This window comes from Enoplosus armatus, chromosome 21 (genome assembly GCF_043641665.1).
Source record: "Enoplosus armatus isolate fEnoArm2 chromosome 21, fEnoArm2.hap1, whole genome shotgun sequence".
Lineage (NCBI taxonomy): Eukaryota > Metazoa > Chordata > Actinopteri > Centrarchiformes > Enoplosidae > Enoplosus > Enoplosus armatus.
In genome coordinates, this window is record NC_092200.1 from 16709610 (window position 1) to 16727449 (window position 17840).

Sequence of the window (17840 nt, forward strand, 5' to 3'; positions counted from 1 at the left end):
CACTATCAGAACTGAAACCCTGAAACTAATGATGAGTTAGCATTTCAAAAGGAGAATATGTTTTGACAGTTGCTATATACACACATATCATTTTAGACCTGCAGCCCAGTGATTAGCAACTTAGTAACTACAACACTACTAAGTGCTTTGAGGGGAGGGGGGGTATCCACTCTTTGATTTAAATTCAAGCCCCTCTGCACACATGTGGCACACACAACTGATTGCCACTTCACTGCAACGTGTTCACTAAAAAAAAAAACAATACAAAAACAATGCAGAGATTTAAAATTAGGCATGTGTGGTCAAATCCTGACATGTGCGGCAGTGGCAGAACCAGACTCTATTTTACTGTTTTCCCCTAAATTTTGCATCCAAATACTTGTTGTTTGTCTTTTTTTTTTCAGATTCTCCACACACTGCATAAATCCACATAATGTGGACGGATGTTGACAGCATTATGGAACTTAAAATACCAGTCTTAGGGCTGGTGCTTTGAGATTGTTAAAATACCGTCCAGGAAGGCAGCAATGGTGTTTTTTTTTTTATATTACCATATTTAGTCTTTTTCATATGCAATTGCATAACAAACTTTGTTGACATGCAATGGTTTTGATCATGAGACGGGGAAAAAAAAATCAGTAGTCAGATAAAACAGAAGTTCATGGCACAAAAATGTTAACAGTTAGCTGCTGTAATACTAGACCTGCTACATGGCTTTGATGTGTGACACTGAAACACCCAGTCCAAAATCTCCTGGCAACTGAACAATCAAATATTATTCCTTTTTTTGCAGTGGTTTCAATGTGCCACAGATAGAATTCTCATTTAGGGGGTTCAAGGCCGCCTCTACCGTTCCAAGCTTCATAAGCCTTTATTAGTTGCACACCTCCCAAACAATGTGAGACTTCAGGGCCACCGTAAATAGATTATTTCAACCAAACATAAGAATGTAACATGCCCTGCTATCAGCTACTCATATAAGTAGAAAATAGCCTATCACTACATAGAAGGCTGGGGCAGTAATCTGTTTCATGCCGCTGTTGGAGGGGGCCGGCTCATCAGTGTAGGCCTATACCAGAGTCTCAAGTGGTGTTTGATCATATCTCCCTCACAAAGCAGTGCTCTGACACAGCGGGATAACGGCCACATGTGTTCTCCATATCATGATGCTAGCCTAAATGTGAACCATTTGCCCATTAACAGCAGTGGATCTACTGCTTCCTTTGTCTCCTCCATTCTCACTCTTCAAAGGATTCGGGCAGGCGAGCTTCGTACCTTGTAAAAACAACACCAAAAAAAAAAAAGCTATGTTTAGGAGTGATAGCTGGGAGAACAGAAAACAGATCATGTGCTTTCACTTTTGTTAGCTTTGGTCTTGAAGTATTGTCGACATTCTTTAAAACATTGACAACATCTGACAATCTTTTATGGTGAAAGATCTTTGACTCTCTGAGCATGATATGGGCAGATGCTCAAAAGTGGAACCAATTCAACCACTATTCGACCTCTGAACAAGAAAATCAAAGGGTAGTTTTAATATCTGTCCAGTGTCTTGGTGGAGATACTGTATATTACCTTTGCCTAGATACGGTATGCCATGATCGACTGGCTTGGCATTTCAATAATCAACATCAATACTAAGTTAAATTTCTTTTAACATACAAGGTATTAGGAAACATAACCTGTGATGTGTTCCATTTAGTCCTTGAACCAAATGAAATCTTTACGGGTCCGTTTCAGAAACCCTAGTGAGCTTCCACGGGTCGAGACATTTGCTAATGCTAACAGCAGTAATGAATGTCTTGGTAAACCTGAAGGCTAAGAGGCTGCAGTCACGCTAGCAGCTGGTGCTCCGTGCTCTGAGCTAAACGCTACCATCAGCATGCCAACATTCTCACAGTGACAACATGCTGGTGTTTAGCAGGTAATATTTACTAGGTTCGCCATCTTAGTTTAGCCTGTTAGCATGCTAACATTTGCTAATTAGCACAAACCACAAAGTGCAACTGAGGCTGCTGGGGATGTCATTAACTTTGCAGGGACAGAAAAAACAAATTATAGGGCAAATTGACATTAGCCTGTTGATGGAGCTGGATGAAAAGTCAAAGGATCATCAAAGGCAGCAGGATTCATCCTCTGGAAACCATGAATGACTGAACAGAATTGTGTACCAATCCAAATATCCCTAAATAGTAATACTTGCACCACTAGTCACCTCTACAATAACACATCCCATTAAGAGAATTTATAAGAGTACCACTCTGGAATTTGCAGCATGCTGTTAAGGTAGATAATAGTCATTAATCAGCAGTTTAATGGAAGCTCTTCTAGTAATGATTAAAGACAGCTGTATAAATACTTTATCCCTTTGTCTGATGGAATGACATAATCAAAAAAGGATTTTGAAGAGATTAAGCAGTATGAGGGATCAAATTCCATTCATGAGGTGAACTCAATTTCAGCCACTTAAAGATGCTTTACACATTTTGTCTCTTCCTTCACTGCAGGTGTCTCGGCCTGAGCCACTAAATGGCTGATGCGTTCACACTACTGAATGGAGGTTTTATTCTAGTCTGGTTCCTCTGTAGCAGCAGACTGGATTCTGCAGACACAGACTGCCCTGCCTGAGCCACTCCAGGCCTATAAATCAGAGCACTGAGCATGTGGTAGCAGGGACAGGGTTAATAGGGCTGTCAATGATACCCTGTTGACCTCAGGCCCTTTTCTTAACACTGTTTTGTTGCATATATTTTGTGCATGACTGTGCATAGTGAGTAGTGCTCAGTTTAAGAGAGAAGTCTTGGCACAGGTCGAGACATAGAGGATGCATGAGGTTTCATACTTCTCTGCAGTCTAGAGCAGACTTAGAGGGAAAGCTACTAATGACAAGAACAAACCCAAACTCCTGCTCTAGTATGGGAAAGGTACTGTAGGGACAGAATGAATGATTACTGGTTGATTCTTGCTTCACATTTGACATAGGATCTCCTATCTCCATAAAACTTGATCACTTAATAGGCCTTGCTGTCATAAAATGAGTGCAGTGAGCAAACGTCTAGTCAGGTCTTTGAATTGAAAAGTTACTTCATTCATGAGAATGAAATTATGCAGTTATTCTTGTAAGTACATTCTCCAGCTTAGACATCATGTAAATGCATTACAGGCAGTGAAAATGTATTAATTGAGTGCAGCAGTTGTTAAAAAAAAAAAAAAAGGCATCAAAAATGCTTAACTACTTAGAGCATAATTAGCTACAAAATCACTTCTGTTGAGAAAATGAGCTGATACTGGCTCGTGTACACCGGAGACAGGATTGATTTTAGTGTAGCAATTAGTAGAATGGTTCTCATGAGAGAAGAGCAGAGCGGCAGTACTGTGGCTGTCCAGCAGAGGGGGAGCAACCTTAATGAGGGCTGAAAACAATACCATGTGTCAAGGACCCAGCTCAGCTTGATAATCTTCAGCTCTTTTACACTTAAACTAAACTCATAGTCGTAGAAAAAAGCCATTTTAAAGCCATGGAGAAAGGCTGCACTAATAGTGACAATTTTTAAAAGCTGGTCCGGTGAATTATCCTTTCGTTGTGACTGCACAGAAAAGAAATTATGAATTTTATATAAAGTAAATTATGAAAATGTTTACAACACACAATATTGAAATGTTTATATGTTAACTAGTAACAGATTGTATATTAGACACAATATTTATATCTGTGAAAATATGAAAATTGTCTTATGTTTACAAAGCCACAGGCCAACCTAACTGATAGCAGCTGGTGAATTTTGTCTTCATTTAAACAAAGACAAATTATTTTATGGCTTAGCTGCTGAACTTAAATTATTCAGTCCTGACTAGTAAAACAACCCTTTGGTCTTTTTAGCAAAGTTGTTACTTAGCTTGTCTTGTTTCCTGTCTGGTTTCCATAATTTGCTGAAGCTCTATACGCTGTACATATAACTATATATATATATACAGATACATATATACAGAATACAGCCTTCAAATATATATATATGCTTAAATTTAAAGTATGATAAATGTCTGCTTATGCTGTCCCACTGAAGCATTACAGGCTGGAATAAGGAAGGCGAATTATGTTAAAACTCGTTTTCCATGTCAGCGTGCTACAGACTCCTACAGCACATACATACACCCGTACAAACACACACATGCTGTATAAACCCATGCTTGCAAGACACAAGACTTAAATCTGCATTCTGGATTTTGTGAGAGACCATGTAACCATTTTACGGGCACAGACCTCCAGTCATACGAGTATAAAAACAAACACATCGGAACCCCAGGCAAATATTACCTACGTAAATATCATTAAAACACAAAACAGAACATCCATGTGTCGCTTTATAAAAGTGTTCAACTTCCTCGAGTACAAACGGCTGTCTATAGTGCAAGGGAAATGAGGGGGGGGGGGGTGGGGAGAAAAAAGATCTCCTCCTAAAATAAAACAGATATTTAACTTGGCTCGTGGCAAGTTTCAGCGTCTGATGGTAATGATATTATAAAATGACTACTGGACAAACCCCATAAATAACTGTGCTGTGTGGTTTCCAGACAGATAGAACGCCGGGACATGGTTGGTTACTGCCGTGCTGCATCTCGTTGAAGCAGGAACACACACACACACACAAACCCTAAAGCTCACACCACAAACCCCGCTGAAAAGTATAAAATATACACACCAGTGAGGGGATTTTATATCTGAATTTGCCTCTTTCATATCATTTACATCTTCTCTTTTTTTTCTGTCTGGAAAGGAACAGCAGCCTGCTTTTAGAGTGGGAATTTCCTTCTATTATATTCTATTTTGCTAAGCTAAAAATATCTACCTACAGTTGAACTTTATAGCAGTGTTTTCTATAAAAGATTTAGTCCGGTTGCGCTGTGAACGATCTTATTTAGCACCAAACCCATAATCCCATACCGTGTTAAAATATGTAACGCCATTGCACATTGAAATAACATGAACTCATTTAATTTTCTTGAAGTTGAAGCGGCATTTAAGGTATTTTTGCTGTTAAATAGAAGGGGACAGGTTTGCAACGTGCAACAAAACAGATTCCTGTCAAAATAAAGTAACCACAGTCTGTTTTAATATAATCTGTCTGAATGATACTGTCCAGATAAATAGATAATAGGGGACCACTGAGTGAGGTAGGGCGATCTCTGAAGTCAAGTGGTCGGAGGTATTCCCAGCCAGTCTGGGTCACTGGCGTTTCTATCCTCTTTTCTTTTCCTTCCATGTTTTGACACATTAATATTCACCATATGCCCTGTCAGACCTATCACAGGCGCGCTTCATTTTTATGCTTCTGCGGTGTGGGCAAACAGTGCGTACAGCTGCTGCCGTCAGACAGCTCTTTCCCCTGTGTCTTGGCTCACATGTGCAACCAAACAGGCCCGTGTCAGAAACCAGGAATCCACGAGCCGAGCCAACCACTTCAATGAGCGTCTTCCTACAAAGCGCCGCTTTAAATGGGACCAATCCATACTTTATTTCATCTGACGTCCTCTTGTTTTGTACGGAGTGGCACCTTGATATGACTGAGGCAAAACAGACAGGTGGGATTATGTGATTGGAAAATGAGCGTTTGTGATACCAGCTATCCTCAGTTCTCCTACACCTCCATGACTAAATGTTATTTTCCAAGCATCGCAACGCTGAAGACATTTTTGAAATTCGAATACCGACTCAGGACAGCATCAAAATTCTTGTGTAGATGACAGGAAAAGAGCATGGACTTTGTTTCCTGTCAGTTGTGGCCTGCACTCACCTTCAGCAATACAGCAGTACAAGTCACTATTTTGGGTGGAAATCCATCAGAGGGAGTAAACAGTATGGTGTGCAGGGTAACGTTCCCATACCTTGAGGTACTTGACCAGTTTCTGAATCTGCCAGTATTCCGAAGGCAGGTCTGTGTTACTCTCTGGACGGCGCTCTGGCTGCTCCTCCTCCTCCTCACTCTCAGATGAACTCTCACTGAAAGCCTCCATAGCCATACCTCCTGCTGGGGTCTTACTGAACAAAAAACGGCAGATAAGAGTGCACTTTAGACCTCAGATAACAATCTACAAGGGTGTGGGACAGTGTAACAACTAGACAATACACAGCCAGAAAAAAAATGGATGGAATATAATATCATGAAATCTCTTCCTGCATTTTAAATGGCAAAAACAGCCTGCTCATCCCACACAAGGAGACACATTAAAGATTTTGAAATTCAAGTGTCACGTTTTAACTTCCTCGGGATCTAAGCAGCAGGAAAATAAGGATTGGAATAATGTCATGGGAGGACTGGAGTCGTCATCATATACAGAGCGAAGGCTCTTGCTAAGGCTATTGATGCAAACAGAAACGCAGATGGCTTTTTAAAGTTGCTCGGGCCACTTGGATAACTGTATCATGAAAATTGGGCACTGTGGAGCAATGAAATTTGGTACACATTCGAATGGGGCCGCTGAGAGACAGTTCCCATGTACGTACAAATAGCATTGCCAGGGGAGCGCATTATCCGAAGCAGCCGGATGACATGAGGGAGCGTTTTCCAGGAAGCAACATGATAAACAACGAACGAGACCTTCACAAAGCTGCCAGGCCGTACGCAGCATCCTGGGTGGTGTGCAGTCATGACTGTGACTGAGTGAATGCACCCTGGGGGTCTTTATTGCATGTACACGAACTGATGAGCAGTAAAGGATGCTATCAGTGAACAGTGGCGAGCATCAATTTATGATGCTAGCAGTCTGTATTCATTGGCAGCCGCAAGCATGTAGACAGCTGAGGAAGTATGGCTGCCAAGAGCTGAAGAAGGAAAAAGCTTTTACATAGGTTCTTGTTCGGTACAATGGCTATATATATATATATATTTGCAGGTCACACTTTTTCCCCAGTGGTAAAACAGCGCTCAGCTCCTCTTATCAGTTCCTAAATCTTGTATAGGTTTCTCCACCTGCAGAGAAAGGAAACAGTCCTTATAGACTCTAAGAAAGAGAAATCATTTGGGACACTTACATTTTCTGGGAGGACAGACGTCCAGGTAAAGAGGACACAGAGAACTCTGCTTTCATCTTGCTCTTGGCTCCCAGCTTTTTCTTCTGTATTTCACCAGACTTCTCCTCTCCAGAGCTCTTACTGGGGTTTTTTTCCTCTGCACTACTATAATGATGTGAAATAAGAGTCATTATGCCCGCTTCTATTTTGAAAACGGTTATTTTTCTAACATAATCATTATTTAACAATTTGAGACAAGGGTTCAGTGGGCATTTTTTTTAGCAATGGAGATACTTTTATCTTGAGCCAGTTTGTCCTCAAATGGGTATAGTTATCACAAGGTACAGCTGCAACAACTCAGCCCTTGCTAGATCTATTTATCAATCAAAGACCATATGTGATAGATCTTTTTGGGATTTTTTCCCAAGATTTCTGTCTGTAATTGGGCAGAAAGGGTTTCCACAATGTCAACGTATTTATTAACTCAGATCATTGTATAATCAGGAATATTTGCACATGCCCTAAAATTTATAAACCATATAACCATCTCTTTATAATGGGTGACTGCTGGCAGTCACACTAAGCACATGTGACGGAGGCTTGGCATCACTGTCATCTAAAGCTTATCTCCTCAAGGAGGGACCCCCGCCACGCACATTACGTGGCGGCCTGACAATATTTCAGGACACATCTTACGAGCGGAATTATCACATACCCACATGGAGACATGAGACCAAGATTCTTCCACCTCGGACATGGCTCATATTTCTTCTCGCCGCCTGCCTTGTTCGGCGTGTGCTGTTGTCTCGCCTTCTCATGCACATTCTTTTCCTGTTGCTCGTAAGACCTCTGGGGTTGGCCTTGTTCCTCCGCATCAACCGATTCCACATGCTGGATCTTTTGTGTTGATGGAAGTTCTTGAACTACAAAATCCTGTTGGTAAGTGGAAAAAGACAAAGGCTGGAGAGTGAGGAGAAAGGCCTCTTTCAGATCGCACCAAAGTTCCAGTGGTGAGATATACAATACATTTCATTTGTAAAACCGTATGTACTCGGGTCGTAAACTTCTCTGAATGATGCTTATTAAAACAAAATAGTCTGATGTTCACTTGTGCTTCTTGTGAAGCTGTGTGCCATATTTTCCACCCAGCTGACATGATGCCTCTCTCCTCATTATTTGAGACACATCACATGCTAATTTCTGACAACGTGTCGACCATTTCACTCCGAGAAGAGGCATATAAAATCTACAGAGCAGTATCAGTGGCACATGAAAAACAGCAAATGCACATAAAAGCCCTCTCTCAACAATTTGCAGACCTGCATAACAATTCAGTCTTTATTGAGGCAGTGGAATTAAATAACACTTTGCCAATGATTTACACAGAAGAGGTCCTCCTCTGTTGATTGGCTGAACAATATCAAAAAGTTTATTGTTTCTGTACATTCCTCCACCTAAAACCTTGCAGCTTGGCACAGACAAAGTAACGCCTTTGTGTCACTGTTATTCAGTTATGATTTTTTTTTTTTCTTTTTAAGTTTTGAAAGTCTTTATACCAAACTTTACAACCTACACACGAATGCCAATAAGACACATATGAATGGTGTGCAGGCAGGAGAGTTTTTAATCACAGACACCTGCTCTGCAGAAATAGCTCAGACTGTCATTGTTTGTTACGGGCTCAACATTTTTAAGGGCAGGGAAAAAGAATTAAGATGTATTTCTATGGCTTGTGTTCACGCACAAGCTGGAGCCAAGCATGCCCGATCACTTTTCCAAGGGCTTGTTTTCCATAAAACACAAAGTGACCTGCTATTGGAAACATACAAGTCAATTCACCCAACCACAGACCCACAGTCTGACTTTATTAGGCTAACCAAGCTTCTTTAATTCTATTATATGTGAAATGGACAAAGTCCATGTGCCTACACAGAAGGGAACACTCCAAATTCCTTGTTATGCGACAGTAAAAAGTCCTATTACAGGTGCCTTACTGCATCTGAAAACACTGCAGACCTGGAGACAAATGCTGCGTTAAGCAGGACTGACGCCTGCAGTTCTAAACTCAAAATTTGTTTTTTTATAGCAGGTGACATTCAATCATTAGCACTTTTCTTATTTCTTTATTTGTTTTCATTCCAAGCATTTGACTACTAAAACCTAAACTCCAACTATTTGCATGTGTTTGGGGTAGACTTATGTATGTAATTACTTGATCCACACCGATGGAAAACCGGCGGGGCAGCAAACTTGAAGCCACTGGCCATAAAACATCTGTCAGTGGCAAGATTCAAGCAGCCTCTACTGACTGATTATGACATTGAGGCAGTCTATATTATTTTCAGGATGTGAACAACGAAAACAAATCTATAACCCCGGGAGTTTTTTTGCTTTTCAGTGAGCGTCTTGTGCATGCAAATACACAGCATGTCCAATTTCCAATCACGCTGTGATGTCAAAACGAATCCACAACACGGAACAGAGAAGGCGAGTCTGCTTCCTCCCTGTGTTGCGGCCCTCGTCTCCTTTGGCTGCCTCCGCTCGTTTGATTGAGGCTGTCTAATCTAATAGAACTGTTAAAAAAGACCTGCTTCCTCGCATTGGAGAGGAGCAGATATGTTTGGAGATTAGGCGTTGTTATCTTTGGCTATCGCCTTCCAAGTTTTGGCCTGTCCGCGTTGCAATCAGGGAAGTCGGAGCTATGCGAGATTGTGTTTCTGACAGACACCACTGCTAAGGCTCTCTCAAATTAAAACAGGAATGGATCATGTCCACAAGAACAACTGCAATTACTTAATATCTCAGACATGGGATGCATATTGCACCGTTTGATTGCTGTCGTCAGCAATCAATCAAATGAATTTCAAAGCAAAGGGTTTTTTTTAAGCTGACCGCGTCATGTGAAGGTGATTAGCTCAAGCAGAGGCAGAGAGAAAATATTCAGCAGTGAGAGTGAAACTAAAGTTACAGGACATTGCGAGGCGCATATCAAAGGAGTTAAAGAATCCACAAGAATAAGACCTTGACAATGATTTGTGCCTCCACAAACTCGTTCACAGCAATTTTTACTGCCGCTGTCCATCATTTTTAGATCACTCAGACTCAAGGCATCACTCTTCACACAAGACTCATAAAACATAAAAGCCTCAATGTCTTTTTTTACACGGTTCAGCCTGGCACTACTCATTGGTTTACTAAAGTCTTCACTTCCAGCTTATCATAGCACATGTATGCTATACAGTACCGTCTTAGTATAATTTTATTTTAACAAGACTAAAGTTGTGTCCAAAAGCAAGAATTCAGCCAATCAAATAAAATAGTGGCGGGTAAATATAGTGCTCTATATAGTAAATGGGCCGTGATTTCGGACACAGTCTACAGCCATGAGAGCAGCGTTTTCAGCTAAATGCTAATGACAGCATGCTAACATACTAACAATGGCAATGCTGACATGCTGATGTTTACTAGGTATTGTGTTTTCCATGCTCACCATCTTAGTTTAGCATGTTAGCATGCTAACATTCTCTAATTAGCACTTCACACATAGCACAGCTGAAGCTGCCATTAGTCTTGCAGGTATTTGGCATGGATATATAATAAAACCTGGATAAAGTGCCCATAATTATAATGGTGGTCCCCATAGACCACCATTGTAAAAGAGACGTCTGTAAAACAGTAAAACTGCAAAACATTTTGGGCATATGCGCCAGGCAAGAAATTCTTATTGGACTGAATAGGCGCCATCTTTTGGTTCGGTATCCATTTCTTATAATACATCCATGGTATTTGGTCATAAACCAAAGTACTGGACAAATTAAAATTTTGACCTCGTAAAAGATGCCAAATGAAAAGTCAGGGGATCAACAGTTATTACAATTCCTCCAGAGGGAAACACAAATGTTTGTACCACATTTCACCCAATCTCCCTAGTAGATGTTGAGATATTTCACTGGATAAGTGGAAACTTGCTGGTCAGGAAATCAGTTGCTGGGATTCAACATCTGGGGACCATGACTGACTTTAAAACATTTTATGGCAATCCATCCAATAGCTGTTGAGATATTTCAGACTGGACCAAAGTGGTGGACCGACCGACCGACATTACCATCCATAGAGGTTGTTAGAGACAACATACAGCAATGTACAGCAGTGACTTTACAAATAAATCCAAACGTGGAAAATTCAACAAGCACTTTTGTTTTGTAAAAATATTTCTGTTGTCTTTTGTCCCGAAGGCACTTCACATGCAAGAATAGTTCTGCGACACCATCTGGCCCGTCAGAAGTCAAATAGCTTTGAAAAGTCAACTGAATGTCAATCCTATCTGTAAATTCCCTTACTCCGACAGTTGTACTTTTGATTCTTTCTTTGAGAGAAAGATTTGCACTGTGGGTAAAGCATATCATTCTGTATCATATTTACACTTTATTTAGCTGAGAATGACATCATCTTTTAAGAAACAGAACCGATGTCCATACAAAGCAGGCAGTGAGCAGTAAGTGGTGTTTAAAGGCTTTGATGAGCCTGTGATGATGCCACATTTTCCAATCCACATTTTCATGTGTGAGTGAGAAAAAAAGATCATACTCTTAAATGATTAACAGATTTTTGGGGCGCAGCTGGAATCTATTATTGAGGCGATTTGTTATGTCGTCAAATTACTAAAGCAGGAAATAGCACTACTGAATAAATCAAGCATATTTCAATGTCTGGATATGAGCATGTGTGTATGTGTGTGTGTGTGTGTGTGTGTGAGGGGGTGGGTGACGGGTGGGATGGGTCTGTGCTGTTTTGATGTTGGAGCACGGAGGAGGTGGATTCAGAAATTTTTCAACACAGTGACAACCAGACACTAGCTCACTAGAGTGGAAGAGCACAGGCACTGATTACACAATCCTAACTCTGTTTACGAATGTGAGTCACACGGCATCGGGGATCAAATCAGAGGTTTAGAGAGAGGGACCTTGTTCGTGGGACAAAGATGCATTTCAACACCCACACATCTTTGGCTTTGAGAGCTAAAATCCAAGGCTATAAAAGGGAGGTCTTAATGTGTTGATGATAATTGCATCTGATAATTACTGTACCTGCTCGTTTATGTTCTCAGCAAAATGCGGAGATCTGCTCTTCAGAAGTGTTACCAGGTCTGTGTACACATCGCTTGTTCGCTCATAACCACTCTCCTCCCCCTCCTGTTTTATGCACTGTGAAAACAAAGTGAAAAACAGCTTCATTAATTCTAAAAACCACAATTATAATGTGACCCACATGTCGGCTGGAATAGCTGAGGTTAGAAAGCTCAGAGTATCTCCAGGCAGCCTCGGAGAGGAAGTGTAAAACCGTGTAAACCCGCTAAATTAGGTTTAAGACACTGCTGCTCTTTGAGGTTTCATTTGCATCAGTGTCACCCTTTCGGTTTAAGGTTGTAGGGTTTTGTTTTGTTTTTCACCTTGGCCCGAACCATTTCCAGGTGAAGCAACAGAGGCAGGAAACCTATGGCTTGTCAGCAAAGTCAGGGGAAGAGTGAAAGGTGCTGCAGCATGCAAAATCCTGTCTTAGAAATGATTGCAAACACATTCACTGAGATTCCTGGCATTTTGCTAGTGTTTGGAAACTCTCTCTACAATAGTACACTTAGGGACAGATTTTTTTTGACCCTACAAATTTGAGGAATATTTACATAATTGAAAACGTCATAATTAAAAGCATAGGCCTGTTTTCCTCCTGCTACAAACATTAATTATGTTAAGAGACTTGTTGTCTAGAGACAGTCGATGTGGTGATCTGCTCTTAATGACTGCACATGCCCAGTGTCTAAAGATCTTGGATGCAGTGTACCACTGTGCTCGACGTTTTATTACTGGGTGTGGATCTCTTGTAGACAACTGGACTTCGCTTAAATACGCTGCCCCTTCCAGCTGGAACAATGTGCCGAGGGACTTAAAAAGGTCAGAAGTGATTACTCTTTGTGAACTCAAGTCAGTTTTAAATGACCTGGAAAATAGCACTCACTGGTGAATGCCTTTGCTACTAAATGCATTGTTTTCTACTTTATTTTGATAGTTTTGGAAAGTCGTAACTGTTGCATGCATCTTAACTGCATATTGTCTGCACTCCTTTGCAGCATGTGACAGTTGTCTTAGTCTGTTTTATTGTTTGATTGATGGCCAGGTCTCTCTTGAAAATGAGATTTTAATCTCAATGAAACTTTTACCTGGTTAAACAAAGAAGAAATGGAAAATGAGAAAAATGTTTGAGACCACTCAACCAAATAGAGAATGACAGCTGTTTCAAATGCTGTGTTTTGGATTTTGGTGGTCTGGATTTTGATGAAATCTGTTGATGGATAACTGAGATCATTTTACTGAACTGACAACTGTAATGTTCGGTATAAGATTGGTATTGTGACAGTTGTTGGGGAAGAGGATACACACAGTAACTAAACTCGGCTTACACTCAAGATTTATGACCAAAGAACAGTACTAAAGGAATTATTTGCCAGAAAGTAACCTCCCTGAACATTCTCTCACACAGGAAAAGAAAACAATATCATAACATTGACTGTTGCAGCTGATGTAGTCCACAGTCCTTTATCTTCCTAGTCTTACCCCATTGAGAAAAACTCCAGCGGTGCTGCAGGTGACGTAGAGGGTCTCCGTGTCACAAGGCTCAATAATAAGGTAACATATCTCACTGTGCACCTGTCTCCACGGAGGGGCGCGGCAGCCATTTGAAAATTCGTAATCTAAAAAGAAAAGCAAAAAAGGAGGATGACATAGTGCTCCAAGCAGCACAGGTTTGAGACATGAGCCCAGGCTAGAGCCATAGTTTCACTTGCGATATAAATCATTCACTAAAGAACAGTGCCTCACAATGATACGATCATATTTTAAGGCTGGTTGGGAGAGTAGTTTCATAGCAGGTGTCAATTCCTGAGAAAAGGGAACACCACTGCTAAATGCTATGTTAGGTCATGATAAATACACTGCAATGCAGCAAAAAAAAACATGTACTGACTAACGACTTGGTAAACTGGAATCTGACAGATATAATGACTTCCATGTCTTTTGTGGCGGCGGAACACAGACTTTTTATGCTTTGGAATATCCAGCATTAGTGTTAATAGCAATTGTTTTCCTTGCAAACCAGTGAAATGTGGAGATAATTCAAACCTGATGTGTATCGAACCGACTTCAACACCCTCTTTTCCCCTTCACTGCAGAACCGCTTCAGCAGCTCCACTTCATTTTTCACTGTGGTGCGGTCGGGCCCGACTTGTCTGTAATGAAAATGTCAAGAAAAAAAACAAAACAAAACAAACATCCAATTCATCTCGTTCAGTCATGGTTCCCTTTCTAAACCCACTGCCTATTCCAATCAAAAACAACCACATGTTGCAGTGAAAGCCGTGGCAGATGGATAAGATAATCCGATTGGATGCTGAGAGAGCTGGAGATAGAAGAAGCACCTACCCGGATATCTCTTCGAGGCACTTGCTGAGGAGCTGGTTGTCCATGTTTTGTAGCAAGTGGAACAGCTTGACCTTGACCTCAGAGTCCTTGCCGTGATCCTCCTCCTTCGCTTTGTCTACCAGGCTTAGCACATCGGCAAGGGTATTTTCTTTCTCCAGGATGCTGGCAAAGCTGGGACCGAGAATCTTAACCACGGGGTCTCTGTTTTCTGAAAAATAAAAGAGGTTAGCCCGGTGAGGCTGATCCCAGTGTTTCAGAAAATGCGAGATGGGTTAATTTTGAACTAACAATACAGCAGGCCTCATGTGTACTGTAATTTGTCTACACACATTTCTTTTCAAAAAACTAAGCCAACATTCCCTTCAACCATATTCATCATGTATTCTTCGGTCAGACAAATACATATCACCTTATCTCTTTTTGGCAGTGGACCTAAAGTAAATACATATCTGTTGGGAATTCCCAAGGGAAGCATAATTGTATGGTTGTAGAGAATAACTAGGAGGACAAACAAATTAAGTCTGTGGGTTATGGAGGTATGCTGGTGGCTGGACTACTTGGGATGCAAATTAGATTCAAATCTCATCCTGTGGTCATCACACTTACCTTCTAGACATTTTCGAACCTCCTCCAGCTTCTTATCATCTGCCAGATGTACTAGTTTAGAGAGCTGACTGAAGCTGCGCACACAAACAGTAGGAGGGGAGAGCTGCAACAACGGGTGCCCTCCGCTGTCTTTCTCATGGGACTGTACATCTGAGTCACTGAGGGGAAAACAAATCTTTAATGCTTTATCCCTTTTATGACAAGATCAGAGTGTGTTATTTTTGTTTTTGTGCTTCTCTGCTTCCCTGCTACGAGATGCAAAGCTAACTGCACGCTGAAAGAAGACCAGAACTTCTGATGAAATAAAATGGAATGTGCTCAGTCTAACTGAAGCTGAAAAACAAATTAATTATAGCCTACTCCTTCGAATATAGCCAAGGTAAAATACATTTGGACACCATGGTGACAGCATATCCTGCACAGACACGTAATGCTGAAACCACTGGCCAGCCAGCTGCCTGCCTCATGATTAGACCAACCTGATGTCATAGTCTGTTTTGAAATCAGATGCCACTAAAGTGGTACTCCACTGGAGCGGCTCCTCAAACGCATGCTCTGCCTCCTGTGGGTGTTGGGAGCTGAACTGCTCCACAAAGCGCAGGATTTCTTTCAACAAGGACTCATTCATTGGTGTGACCTCCAGTTTGCCAGTACCAGAGCTGGCCGTGGTCCACTGGGCTGCCCTGGTCAGTGACACCCCCATAGCACCGGTATGGATCTTCTGAAACTAAAAACGGTTAAAGGGTTATATAAGGGTTCAGCATGATGCTTCCCTTTATTCTAACTCACATTTGATCGACTTGGGGCCCCAAGTGGAGTTTTAAGAAAAGGCAATGTGAGATTTTTAAGACATTTGTTTGAGATGAAACAATTAGTCAATGAATTGATTGAACGATCAACAGAAAATTAATCTCTAACTACTTTGTTAGTAGATTGTCATTTTGACAGATTTAATGACAAACATGAACTAGTCGCAGCTTTTCAACTGTAGGGATTTGCTATTTTTCCTAGTCTTATGTGATCGTGAACTGAGTCTCTCTGCGTTTTGGACTGTTGCTCTGTCAAAACAAGCGATCTGAAGAGGTCACCTTGGGCTTAAGGGAATTGTGGCCATTATACACTATTTTCTGACATTTTATAGCTAAAATGATGAATTGATAATGAAAATAATTGCTAGTCGTTGCAATATATTTTCAGTCAAAATTAAACCAGCTATGCTTGGATTTATACTGAATCCATTTAATGTTTATTCCAACCCTTTAGAAATATAATTTCAAAGAGGTATGTCATAGGTTACTGATAGTCACGTGACACCTGAACAACTCTCTAAACGCTGCTAAGGTCATGAGGGGTTTGGAATATTTCGGCCATGAAAAGGTTTAGAAAAGTATATTGCCCTAACTCCTCGGTGCCCTTACCTGACTCAACTTTTTTTTTTTTAGCTTTGAGTAACGTCTGTCAGACAACAGACAATAGTGGACATGTCATTTTCTCAAGCAGCTCCACCACACCTGTTTGTTGAGGATATGTAGAGTTATCTAACGCTATATCACCCTGCATTGTCAGTCTAAACTAAAAAACCTATACAGCCATGTTGTGTCCTTGCTGCTGTAACTTTATCGAACCATTTCTAGTTGTAAAATACAAGTTTAAGTACTTGTACTCATACGTGTTGTGCTATTTGTCAAGTTTTCTTTACATTCATTTCGACGTTTAACTCGGTAGACGAAACACTGACGAGCGTAAACTACTAACGTTAACTACGAACGTTGACGCTGTAGCAAGCTAGCTAAGCTAGATCCATTAGAAAAGCGGATGTAGTCTTTAGCTAACGTTAGCCTAACTACAACCATTTTCAGCTTTTTCTCAGCAATGAAACGTGGAAACATGTTTCTACCATGGTTTGTTACGTCGAGACATGTACCTAAGAGCACACTTACCGTGTATTTCAAGTCTCTTTTCCTATTTCAAAACTTTTACTGACAGTTTGCTATCAACGGTGTCCATGGAAACCACACGCTCCCTCTCCCAGCCACATCCGCCCCCTTTGGTTGCTATGATACAGCCAAACACAACGGAACGTGAGTTGGCTCAAAAATCACCAAACTCAAACTTGAACCAAACATGACCACAGTTCCATGAAACACAATGAAGCACAGCCGCTCTACCATTAATATACTGCCTCAGTGTTTCTGTATTGATTCAAATTTTTATATGTCACATGCTCATACAATATGTGCAGCAAAATGCAGGGTGGCATATTCTTAAGGCTAACAATAAAAGTGGGCAATACGGGATAATAATCAGATCAGAAAAAAGGTATATAAAGAATAAAAAATATATAAATATCTGTTCACTAACAGCAGTTGCAATCTACCTGTGTGAAGTCTATCTTCGGATGTGCAAGTGTTGTGACTTGCATGGTCAAAGACTCTAAAATGTCAAGTCAAATGTTTTCACAATAATAAAATCCCTGTATGCTTTCCTTTTAGAGTGTTCACAAGACCGCATATTTGAGAGCCTATTTCCTCTCTCACTACTGGTTTGGCACTGTCCTGCAGACAAACATTGGCGAGTGAAAACAGTCTATTTGGGTGGACACTCTTTGTTTAGACACAGCAAATAAGTTCACCCAGTTCAGAGTTATAAGCCCATGAACACAGGTATGTATTCTTGACATGGAGATGCAAGTGGAAAAGCCACCCATTCTACTTTTAAATAGGCAATAACTCTGTTTCACATGTTAAATTAGC

At 40.8% G+C, this 17840-nt stretch overlaps 1 protein-coding gene across 2 annotated transcripts in view; it reads right to left on the minus strand.

Annotated features, from left to right (window-relative positions):
* odad2 (outer dynein arm docking complex subunit 2) overlaps positions 1 to 15790 on the minus strand; it is a 36609-nt gene extending 20819 nt beyond the window's left edge. Inside the window, exons 1-9 of one of the 2 annotated variants that reach the window (XM_070928404.1) lie at positions 15567 to 15790; positions 15088 to 15245; positions 14482 to 14689; positions 14182 to 14288; positions 13618 to 13754; positions 12097 to 12213; positions 7725 to 7942; positions 7031 to 7174; positions 5884 to 6037 (exon numbers count right to left, since the gene is read on the minus strand). In XM_070928404.1, coding sequence (XP_070784505.1) covers positions 5884 to 6037; positions 7031 to 7174; positions 7725 to 7942; positions 12097 to 12213; positions 13618 to 13754; positions 14182 to 14288; positions 14482 to 14689; positions 15088 to 15245; positions 15567 to 15790 — 1467 coding nt within the window. Of the gene's footprint in view, positions 1 to 5883; positions 6038 to 7030; positions 7175 to 7553; positions 7589 to 7705; positions 7943 to 12096; positions 12214 to 13617; positions 13755 to 14181; positions 14289 to 14481; positions 14690 to 15087; positions 15246 to 15566 lie in introns of both variants that reach the window. The other variant, XM_070928405.1, reaches the window with a different exon arrangement.
* Between the last annotated feature and the right edge of the window lie 2050 nt (positions 15791 to 17840).